The 11,344-nt window shown below is 36.9% G+C and overlaps 2 protein-coding genes across 3 annotated transcripts; both read left to right on the top strand.

Annotated features, from left to right (window-relative positions):
- Window positions 1-2,679: 2,679 nt before the first annotated feature.
- Window positions 2,680-3,846, top strand: LOC110895416. The gene has a single exon (XM_022142730.1). It carries the CDS (start codon window positions 2,680-2,682, stop codon window positions 3,844-3,846), a length of 1,167 nt encoding a protein of 388 aa, XP_021998422.1.
- A 1,794-nt stretch (window positions 3,847-5,640) lies between these two features.
- On the top strand, window positions 5,641-9,196 carry LOC110921391 (probable aminotransferase ACS10). 2 transcript variants are annotated; one of them, XM_022165713.2, is made up of 4 exons: window positions 5,641-6,299; window positions 6,772-6,897; window positions 7,240-7,400; window positions 8,161-9,196. In XM_022165713.2, the coding sequence occupies exons 1-4, from the start codon at window positions 5,838-5,840 to the stop codon at window positions 8,996-8,998; spliced, it is 1,587 nt and encodes a 528-aa protein (XP_022021405.1). In that variant the 5' UTR covers window positions 5,641-5,837; the 3' UTR covers window positions 8,999-9,196. The 2 variants fall into 2 exon arrangements, with proteins under 2 accessions (XP_022021405.1, XP_022021411.1); XM_022165719.2 differs by lacking the exon at window positions 5,641-6,299 and adding an exon at window positions 6,382-6,387.
- Window positions 9,197-11,344: the final 2,148 nt, after the last annotated feature.

Below are 11,344 nucleotides of genomic sequence, written 5' to 3'. Positions count from 1 at the left end.
AAAAAAAATGTAGTACAAAAAAATCTAGCACAAAAAAATGAGGAAAAAAAAATTTCAACCAAAAAAATTCAGCACAAAATATTAATCTCAAAAATATAGTACAAAAATCTAGAACAAAAAACTGTTATACAATACAACACATTTTAGTGAGTTTTTAGTATTCATATTTTATATAGCAATATGGTACTCAAATTAAAGATAAAAAGACGCTCGATTTTACGGTGAAATTTTTATGAAAAAATAATGTCGTATAAAAAAGTTATGAACGTTTAAAAAATGAGGGTGAAATATGCATGTGCCTTGTATGTGGAGAGAGAGAAAGTCCATAAATAGGGTTTTCCCAAGATACCCTTGCATTCCTTTTTTCTTCTACACTTTAATCTTAGGACATGTTTGGCTAAGCTTTTTGAAACTTATTGACTTATTGGCTTTTTGAAAAGTCATAAGCTTCAAAAAGTCTGTTTGGATTAAGGGTGTATGTGAGAGGAAAAATGATTTTTTCAAAAAGTCACTCCATCCTGACTTTTCAAAACGTCATAAGTCACTCCTGAAAAGCCAAGCCAAACATGGCCTTAATAATCGATTTGAAAAATGAATGGTTAAGATTCCTTCTCATTTACTTTGGCAAAATAAACTTTTTATTTGATCTTACCCTATTACCCTATTATTGTAATATTATTGTAAGATACTTTTAAGCAATTTAAATCTATGAAGTTATAATCAGTGGTAGAGTGACGGAGCTTGAACGAAAATCAGTTAGGATGAGACTCTCAAAATCCAAATTAGTAGGAACTGCACTTTTAAAAATCTAATATTTTACCCTGAAAAAAATCAAAAAATTTTGATAAAATTAATACTACAAGTGAAAAGTTCGTCGGGGCCGGGCCACCTCTAACCCACCTTGAAGCTTCGCCATTGATAAACATATCGGCCATTATAAGAAACAATAGAATCTTAAACATACCAATTCTTTATCTATTAAATTAAAACCTTATTAATAACCAACTACTTTATGCATATAGTAGTTGTACAATTGGCTTTATGAGTTTTTCAAATAAAAAATGAATTTTTTATTTCTAACCCTAAAGTTTCAAGCTTTGGCAAGTTAAGTTTAAAGTTTTAATCTTTGTTTCCCTTTTAACCCTGAAGTTTTAATTTTTGACAATTTGAGTTTAAAGTTTTAATCTTTGGTAATTTAACCCCTTTGATTAATTTGATTTTTCACTTCTAATTCAAAAGTTTCCATCTTATTCAATTTAACCCCTTTCATTCATTTGATTTTTCATTTCTAATTCAAAAGTTTTCATCTTTTGGGATTTAACCACTTTGATTTTTTTTACTTATGTGTGTAATCTTGGCTTTGGGTGTTTTCCAAAGAAAAAATGGTGATGCATATGATTTTTTTTACTATTCTCCCAAAAGTATTTCATAAATTACTTTTAACCCAAAATTATTGTTTTTTTTTACTTTTAACACAAAACTTTTTATCTTTTGCAAATCTATCCTCACAACTTTTTTTTACTTTCAACTTTGGTCCTTTATAGTTTTCATTTTCTACAAATTTTTCGCTTTATGCTTCGTTCTAAATTTTGTGACTTAACACATCGCAACGTGCGTCTTTGGTTTAACGTTTTTACGTTTCGTTCTAAATTTTGCGAGTTAACACGACGCAATGTGCGTGTGTGGGTGAACGTTTTTACATCGTCTATTTTTTCCCGTTTGACAGGTTCAACATAACGTGTGCGTCCTAAATCGACTTAGTTATAACTAAAGAATCCCCGCCGCAATGCGGCGGATCGTAATTCTAGTTTCCTTAAAATTACAATAAGAATATCTTTTGACTATACTCATTCTCACAAGTCACAATGACGGATTTACCCCTACCTAACACATGAGATTGTTGAAGAAGGGATTTGGACAAAACAAGAAGGTCGACAAGTGACATGACCAACTAGCTAGAGAGCAAATGGCTTGTAGTTTAGCGATACCAAGGTTTATCGAAATGTCCCTTCTTGTGAGGTTGAGGGTTCAAGTCTCATAATGAATGAAGATGGAGATTAACCGCATATTAGAGGTGTGTGAGTTAAATGGTTAAAAAAAACACAACCTAGCTAATAGAAAACCTTAAATTTTTGCTTCAACAACAGGTGTTACTCATGTTGGCCAAAATGATAAAGCAACACCTACCATGCCTATAATTCTGTGAAGTTTAATTATGCTTCAAACAACCCTAAACTAGAGATGAAACCTACCATGCCAAAATTTCTCATGTTAGTCAAAATGATAAACAACCTACCACAGGCCAAACCAACTGCCAGATAGACTTTGAATGCTTCACATAACTCTAGAAAACCTAAACTAGAGATGAAACCACAAGACAACCGCTGACAAACCCTCTTTATTAAATGTAGAACCAAAATAAGGAAAAAAGAACAATCAACACCGAAACTCGATAATAGCCTAGAAATTAAGAATCAAACCAACATTCACAGCTCAACTAAACAAAAAGAAGAATATTAGTGTTAAACCGAACACATGTTCAAGATATATAATTAGAACAAACAATATGGTCTGAAAATAAATAATAGGAAGTGTAAGCTTTTTGGGGTCGGAGTTCGGAGTGAGGAAGTGAATCGGTTGGCGTCGACTTTGAATTGTGAGGCAGGGGCTTTGCCGTTCATGTACTTGGGAGTCCCAATTGGGGCTAATATGAAAAGGGCTAAGCTTTGGAAACCCGTTGTGGATAAGGTGAGTGCGAGACTGTCAAGTTGGAAAGCGAGACACTTGTCTTTCGCTGGCAGGTTAACGTTAGCAAAGTCCGTGTTGGGAAGCATTCCATCGTATTACTTATCTCTTTTCTTGGCGCCTAACTGTGTTATCAATAACATCGATAAGATTAGAAGAAATTTTGTGTGGGGTATATCGGATTCTAAAAAGAAGTTCAGATGGGTCAGGTGGGAGTCGATGATGAGATCGAAAAAGTCCGGTGGTTTGGGGATTGGAAGGCTTAAAGATTTTAATCTTGCGATGTTGACAAAATGGTGGTGGCGGTTCAAAGCCTATCCGTGTCAACTATGGTGTAAAGTCATCACCTCTACTCATAAATTCTCTGCGGATAATCAGATCATTCCGGTATCTAAGTCGATGCCCGGGGTTTGGAAAGATATCGGTAGCATGGAGCCGGAGCTACTAAAGATGGGCGTAGACATCAAGCAGAATCTGGTTGTCAAGAACGGAGTATGGATATGGCGGACCGAATCGGATGATGTGTTCTCGGTAAAGCAAGTTAGGTGCGACATCGAAGAAACTTTGGGGGCTGACCCGAGCTGCGTTCCGGGTTTCGAGTGGATCTCCTGGGCCCCGCCTAAAGCTAATCATCTGCTTTGGAGGGCGATACTTGGGAAGCTTGCTTCTAGAGCCGGTTTAGCTCTAAGAGGCATTCCTTTGTCCGACGTGTCGTGTCCCCGCTGCGGCTTAGCTCTCGAAGACTCGGATCACATTTTCTTCAACTGTATGTGGGCTAAATGTGTCTGGTGGAATGTGCTTTCCTGGATCCGGATTAGTTTCCCGTCGCGGAGCGAATCTCTTTCCGAGTTGTTGAGTTACATTAAAGAGGCCCCTGGTGGAAAGGTTTGGAAGAAGTTAGTTCGCACCATCATAGTCGCCACAATTTGGAGAATTTGGGTAGCGAGGAATGCGAAAGTGTTTGACGATTCTTTCATTCCTATCATGAAGATCGTTGAGCTGGTAAAAGAAGATGCGTTCCTATGGATTTGCAATCGTTCAAATCTCAAAGCGCCTGCTTGGGAAAAATGGAGGATGTTTGATGTAGTTGAGATTTTGTAATTCCCTTTGTTTTCGTTTTGTCGTTGTTTGTTTTGGTTGTTGTTTCTCAGCTTCTTGCTGGCTCTTTATTTGCATAAATAAAGCGAGTTTGCCGTTCAAAAAAAAAAAAAAAAAGAACAAACAATATGGTATAGGGGTTGACTCGAGGCTCTCCTTGAAGGTCAATGGTTCGAGCCTCAGGAAACATCGCCTTTCAAATAATAAAAAAAATAGAACTAATAGACTATTAAGCCTACATAATCTTCATCAATGCTATAAATCATCATTATAGATTAAAGAAGGAAGACTTAAAATCCTTGATCAACTTAAGATGCAAATAGAAAATATCACAGATTGCGAAAGAGACGTGAGAACTGAGAAGACTACTTCTACACGTCAGTGTTCGTATTCTAACATTCTACCTTCTAAACTTACACGTTAGTGTTCTTTTTAAATATAACAACCTCTAACGTTCTACCTTCTAAACTTACGACCTATACAAATCATAAAACCTTTTTATAATAAGTCCAAAACATATAAACTTGAATTGATATTATTAACACCGAATCATCTAAACCTAATAATTTTCCTATCCAATTTAAAATTTGAACCACCGAATCATCTAAACCCAATATATATATATTTTTTTATCCGAGTTAAAATTTGAACCATTTTGAGCCGTTATTCAATTCGTCCCTTTTCTGATCACATGTAGCTTAAAGCAATATGCATAAATCAAGATTCTGAAAATTGAAGAGGGCCCTTGGATGTTTGGAAGGTTATATGCGAGTTGCTTGGATTCTATGGTATCTATAACAATTTGTGGTTGATGGTTATCGGTCAAGATGAGACAACCTCAAATCTTAACCAATGAATCATCACCAAATGGAATGAGTTAAAAATATTTATTTCAATGAACTTATATGTTCTTTTCCACATATTGTAGTAAACATTTTTAACATTTAGTTTAATAATTTTTATTACACTATTAAACACTTTAACATTTGGTTTAATGAATATTTAAAAAAAAATAAGTGAATAATACATATGCGTACATAGACTATCCTATATGTAGGCAATACTAAAAAAATACAAATCATACTAAGAATACTTGGTTATGAAGAGGTGAAAAGTGAAGAAAAAGTGTTGTCATATTATCGACAATGCAGGAAGGCATATTTCACCTTTCAATAAGGTGTGTTATAGTAACGTAAAATGTGGTGGGGTAAGTAATAGAAAAAAAAAAACTAAAAAATGGTGATGTGAAGCTAAATGATTAGTTTGTATCTCCCTAAATAGTATTGTTGTAAGAATCACTAGGCGTTAGTCGGGAGGGTACCGACTAGTGATTAATCGGGATTAACAAAGATTAATCGGAATTAATTGGATTGAAGTTTTTATATATAACTTTTAGTTATACATGTATACATGTACACAAACATTTTTATACGTAGTTTTTTAAAGTAGACATGTTCTAACCCATCATTGACCCATCTTTTTAAGTAATTGACGGGGATTTATAAGGTCGAAATTTGGCCAAGATCTAGCCAAAATTTGGTCAGAATAGGACCGTCATTGACCGTCTATTGATTAATCAACCATTAATCGATGAACCTTCAATTACTTATTAATCGAACACTAGTCGACATTTTTATAACCATGCTAAATAGTTGATAAAAGCGAAACATCTCTCTTTTTACACCCACCATCATAAAAACAAGTACAAGTTAGATGATAAAAAAATAATATCATTTTTATCAAATAAAATTATTTATGTTAAAACAAAAGAAAACTTTGTATTTTCCCTCCCTGGCTCCAAAAATGGCGCAAAAATCATCGATATTTCACAATATCAAATTACACACACACACACACACACGTATATACATACACACATATATATCGAGAGATATAGAGAGAGAAAGAGGAGAGAGAGAGTCACCCTCCTCTGTTTCCTCACAACCTCAGCCACTACCACCGTACACTCCGTCAACCACCACCATGCTCCAACAATGAAACAACACCTCCAGAACCCCACCAAAAACCCACCACCAACAACCACCAGTGGCTCCACCGGAGTTGTAACCGACATGAGGGTCATCGTACCCTTACAAGGCGTAGTTCAAGGCGGTGGAGGCGGTTTAATTCTCGGCTCAATAATCCCCTGTGCTCTCTTTTACTTCTTCCAGCTTTATTTAAAGTCCAAAAACCGCTCCGGCGACGACTCCGCCGCCCCGCCGCCGCCCCAGCTGCCGGAGATTGAGCCTCCCGGAGGTGGGTTGCAAAGGGTTCAGTCAGTTAGGTCGATTTGGTCGCCACGTGGCAGTAACAGTCAGGTGTCTTCCAGGGCTAGTTTTGTAATTAAACAGGTTGATAATCCGTATTATGTTGGGTTGGAGAAGAGTTGTTTGGATTGTTATGATGAGGTTTGTAATCCTGGTGGGATTATTCAGCTTGGATTCGATGAAAACAAGGTTATTTTTTAATGTTTTTTTAATTTTTAATTTTAATTATTTTTAATTTTTTAATCCACATATTTAGCTTGGATTGAATGAAAACAAGGTCCTTTCACGTTATTTATTTAAATTTATAATATTTTATTTTTTTAATATTTTTTAAACCACAAAAGTAGCATGGGTCATGACACACACAAGTCGAGATATCATCTCAAGTTTTTTATAATGCTATAGGATGTTGAAATGATTGTGATAATTTCTCGATCCCTACTACTCATAACTTTGTCTTTAGTGGGATCGGTTTTGCTATCCAAAAGTGGTTGCGGCGTAGCTTGTTGCCCGTTTATCTCTGCTATTTTATTGTACTTGGTTGAAATTACATAATTACATGTACATTTACTGAAATAATTGTGTTTGATTGTCTTTATTGGTGAATGTGTGGATTAAGTATCTAGATATTGATTTCCCATTTGGGATTTGTGAGATGTAGTTGTCATTGGATGTGGTTCAAGATTGGCTAATGGCGCACACCAAGTGTTCGATCGTATGCCAAGATTTGCAAATGAATGGGATAACCGCGTATCATCCGTTTGATGGATTGTCGGAGCTTAAAATGGTAATTTCCTAGTAATCTTGGTTTTAAAAAGCTGATGCGTGCGCATCACGTAGCGAGAAATTATTTATAGATAAAACGTGTTAACTTTTGAAGTTAACCACTAAAATATAAGATATTTTCATCATCTTTGGTTAGATTTGTTCAAATACCGGCAACTGCATAAAGTGCCACATCAAACCGCGCCACTTGAATCACATGGCGTGATGTGATCTGATCTCATCGCTGCATCATGTGATGCGCACATTATGCACTCCTAATGCGCGCATTTTTAAAACCAAGACAGTAACTACTGGATCATCCAGTCTATTTGTCCATTTTGTACTGATTTTGTTGGTACAACAGGCAGTTGCCGGATTCATGTCTCAAGTAATGGAAGGGCGCGTGTTATTCGACCCATCACAAATGAATTTGACTTCTGGAGTATCACCCGCTATCGAGATGCTTGTTTTTTGCCTTGCTGACCTTGGAAACGCGTTTCTTGTTCCCTCTCCGTATTCGCCTGAGTAAGTCCTCCTTCTGATGCAACCCTGATCTGGACTTGAATACGCTGTATTGATACTACTCCATACAGGTTGACTTTTGAGGTCAAGCATACGACTTTTCAACTTCATGATGACATGGAGTCGTGTAAGTTTCTAGCATTTTTCGATTTCCCCATTAAACACCGAAACAAATGCTAGAGATTACAAAGATGTCTGTTTTATTTTCATGAGAAAACACTTTTCAATTTTCAATCTTAAAAGCATCATGTTTGACCTCAAAACTGATATGATATGCCTCTAATGAGTAAAATGCCATTTTCGTCCCTGAAGTTTGGCCAGTTTTGCGACTTTTGTCCAAAGGTTTATTTTTCCACATCTGGATCCAAAAGGTATGAAATCTTGCCAATTTCATCTGGCTCATTAACTCCATCCATTTTTCTCCGTTAAGTTAGGGGTATTTTTGTTAACTTAAAGAGCAATTTGGTCTTTTTAGGGGGTATTTGGTCTTTTTACAAAAAGTGAAAAAGACCGAATTTCCCTTTAAGTTAGTAAAAAAGACCGAAATACTCCTAACTTAACGGAGAAAAATGGATGGAGTTAACGAGCCAGATGGAAATGACAAGATTTCAAACCTTTTGGATCCAGATGCGGAAAAACAAACCTTTGGACGAAAGTCGCAAAATGGCCAAGCCTTAGGGACGAAAATGGCATTTTACTCGCCTCTAATTTATGCCATATGTTAATACTGAATGCATGATGGTTTGTAATTATATTTTCGCAGTCTCGATAGGGATATCAAATGGCGAACTGGAGTCGAAATCATACCCGTCCCATGTCGTAGTTCCGATAACTTCAGCTTAAGTACCGCTTCTCTTAACCGCGCATACAACCAAGCGAAAAAACGCGGTCTCAAAGTTCAAGGGGTCATAGTTTCAAACCCGTCGAATCCCGTTGGAAATCTGCTTACCCGCGAAACCCTTTACAATCTTTTAGACTTTGCAACCGAGAAAAACATCCACGTCATCGCCAACGAGACGCTAGTGGGCCCCATCGACGATAAAAATCAAGAATTTGTTAGTATGGCTGAAATCATCAACTCTGAGGAATACGATCGAAAACGAGTTCATATCGTTTACGGATTGTCGAAAGACATTTCGCTCCCCGGTTTTAAAGTCGGGGTCGTTTACTCTTTCAACCAAACCGTCTTACAAGCATCAAAGAAACTGATGCGATTCTCGTCGGTATCGTCTTTATCTCAACGACTACTTGTTTCGATGTTCAACGATTCGAGATTCGTCAGGGAGTTTATAAAGATCAATAGAGAACGGGTTGAAAGAATGTCGGATCTTTTCGTGGGTGGTTTGAAAGAGTTGGGAATCAAGTGTATGAAAAGCAGTCGCGGATCGTATTGCTGGGCTGATATGAGCGGGTTTATACGGCCGTATAGTGAAAAAGGCGAGCTTGAGCTGTGGGAAAAGTTGTTAAATGTGGCGAAAATTAACGCGACTCCTGGATCGTGTTGCCATTGTATAGAACCAGGATGGTTTAGGTTCTGTTTTGCGAGTTTGACCGAAAAGCAGGTTCCGTTAGTTATGGAACGAATTCGGGAGGTTTTGTGATCAGAAAGAAGAAAGAAAGAAGTGTGTGAAGGTTCTCCTGCCCTTTAATTGTATTATAAATGGTTATTTTTTTGAAAATTTTGTTTGTTTATATTGTTTTTGTAGGTAGTTATTCATGGTTTATCAATGTGTATTATGTGAAGCAGTGTCTCATGTATTCTTGTAGCTAATCAATAATGAAAATGACTTTGCTCGGCACAAGTTGTGTTTTATCTGATCCTATTGGTTAGCAGGGTATTGTAGGGTCATATGGGTTATACGTTAATAGGTTCTCACGGTTTCAAAAATAATCAAACCGTTAGTATTGTTAAGCACAAAGTGAACAGAAAAGAATGTACCTTCTTATATGTACCAGAACTGGGCCCCAACCCTGACCCGACGTGTACAAACTTGAGGACGTTAATGACCTCAGCGATCAAAGGTGCTTCAGATGTGCCAATCTATCCAATTTCATTGCTTGAATCAGTCAATCAATAAGACCTTTTTGGCCAAGTCCTGGGATAACGGAGCCTGTGTAGATTCGAACTTATGACATCCAGATCACATGGCAGCAACGTACCGTTGCCCCAAGGTTCGCCAAACTGACGCAGATTACATGGAATTTGTATTATTTTTTATCAAGCACAAAATATAACAGTTGCATTGTATAACAGATCAAGTGTTTAAAACCTTCAAGCTGTTGCATTATATAACAGATCAAGTGTTTAAAATCTTGCAGACCGTTGCCTTGCAATTTTTGACCACAAGTTTAAATCACTTGAATCTGCGGTTCAAACCCGTTACAAGAAATATTGAAACAACTCAAAATTTGCTGATTTAAGAACACAAAAGGGGGGGGGGGGGGTAGAGTCGCAGTGAAACGATTGCTGGCATGACCAAAAGTTCTAACCTTTGACTATGTGAGATTTGTTCTACAACACTTCCATTTAACATATTGTTTCTTAAAAACAGGTAAACTAACTAAACCTGGGATTTCACACCACTAAAACTGTTGAATTATGCATCAAACCCTTCATGTAACAAGCAATTGTTGATGATAATTGGAATTGTACCACAAAGATTGTTATGTGACAGTGGAATGAACTTAATTTCCTCACAAAACTTGAACAAAGATGATGAAAACTGTCCCTTAAACTTGCTTTTCGACAAATCAAGAAATCAAATGCTAAACAAATCCACTATAAACATAGGGAGTGGACCAGATAAGACACTGGAACTAACATTGATCATCCATAAAATAGTGAGTTTTTGAAAATTTTGTGGAATGTTTCCGGTAAATCCGTCCCTAAACAAGGTGAGAATCCTTAAAGATTTCAATTCCGACAATGCCGGAGACAACACACCGGCTAAGCTAGTATCCCATATCACAATTTTATGTACATTTCCAAAAACGAATCACAAAACATACAACTCATCATACTCGGTAAATCCCACCAATAGCAAAGCTAAGGTAGGGTCTTAGGAGGGTAAGATGTAGACAGCCTTACCTCTACCCTGTAGGAATAGAGGGACTGCCTCCAAGGAGACCCCCGACTCCATAGTAGCAGGGCCGTTCCTACATTTTTGGAGACCCTAAGCGAACTATGAAGTGAGGGCCCTAACTTCGTCGATAAACTCTCCTCCAATCCCGACGCCATGGGTGATTACCCTTACTTTTTTCGTCTAGTGATAGCCGATAGCCTAGAAATTAAAGGCAGATTGTGATGAGAAGTGGGAACGATGATTGCGGTTGTATTAGGGGCTTTAGACCGCTAAATATTAATGATTAGGTTGATGGTTGTTATGTTGTAATAGTTGGAAATCAAGGCGAAATTGGTTTTGAAACTTGGTCTTTTTTGCTAAACAATATTTATTTTGGGCTCTTTCAATGAAAAACCAATTTAATTTTGAAATAAATGTATTTATTTGGGCCTAATACATATACTATATAAAAACTTTTAAAAAACTTGGAGGCCCTTATTTTTTGGTGGCCCTAGGCCCGTGCCTAGGTTGCCAAGCCTATGGAGCCGGCTCGACTCTACATAGTAGTTTTGTATCAAGCCTTGGACATAAGGCACATAACACTCAGCAATTGAGACAAATGCCGATTAGTGCATGTACCCCCTTTGTCTTTCGGCTATCAACGCCACCACATGATGCATGATTAACTATCCCACTCTTTTAACGTTATTTTCACAAAACATACAACTGTAATCTCTAAAATGATCCATATTCGGCGGCTAAGCTAGTATCCCATAGCACAATCTTATATACATTCTAAAAAGAATCACAAAACACACAACTGTAATCACTACAATGAATGATCTATATTCTGATCCCATGAAATTATACTATAGTAACTTTGTA

This window comes from Helianthus annuus, chromosome 2 (assembly GCF_002127325.2).
Source record: "Helianthus annuus cultivar XRQ/B chromosome 2, HanXRQr2.0-SUNRISE, whole genome shotgun sequence".
Classification (NCBI taxonomy): domain Eukaryota; kingdom Viridiplantae; phylum Streptophyta; class Magnoliopsida; order Asterales; family Asteraceae; genus Helianthus; species Helianthus annuus.
Note: the sequence above shows the minus strand (reverse complement) of the source record. Positions and strands in the feature narration are given on the sequence as shown.

Bases quoted from the DNA above. Each gene is read 5' to 3' on its own strand.
- LOC110895416 (XM_022142730.1), top strand. From the start codon at position 2,680: ATGTACTTGGGAGTCCCAATTGGGGCTAATATGAAAAGGGCTAAGCTT.
- LOC110921391 (XM_022165713.2), top strand. From the start codon at position 5,838: ATGAAACAACACCTCCAGAACCCCACCAAAAACCCACCACCAACAACC. The intron at 6,300-6,771 runs GTTATTTTTTAA...TGTGAGATGTAG, and splicing joins TTGGATTCGATGAAAACAAG to TTGTCATTGGATGTGGTTCA. The intron at 6,898-7,239 runs GTAATTTCCTAG...TTGGTACAACAG, and splicing joins GATTGTCGGAGCTTAAAATG to GCAGTTGCCGGATTCATGTC.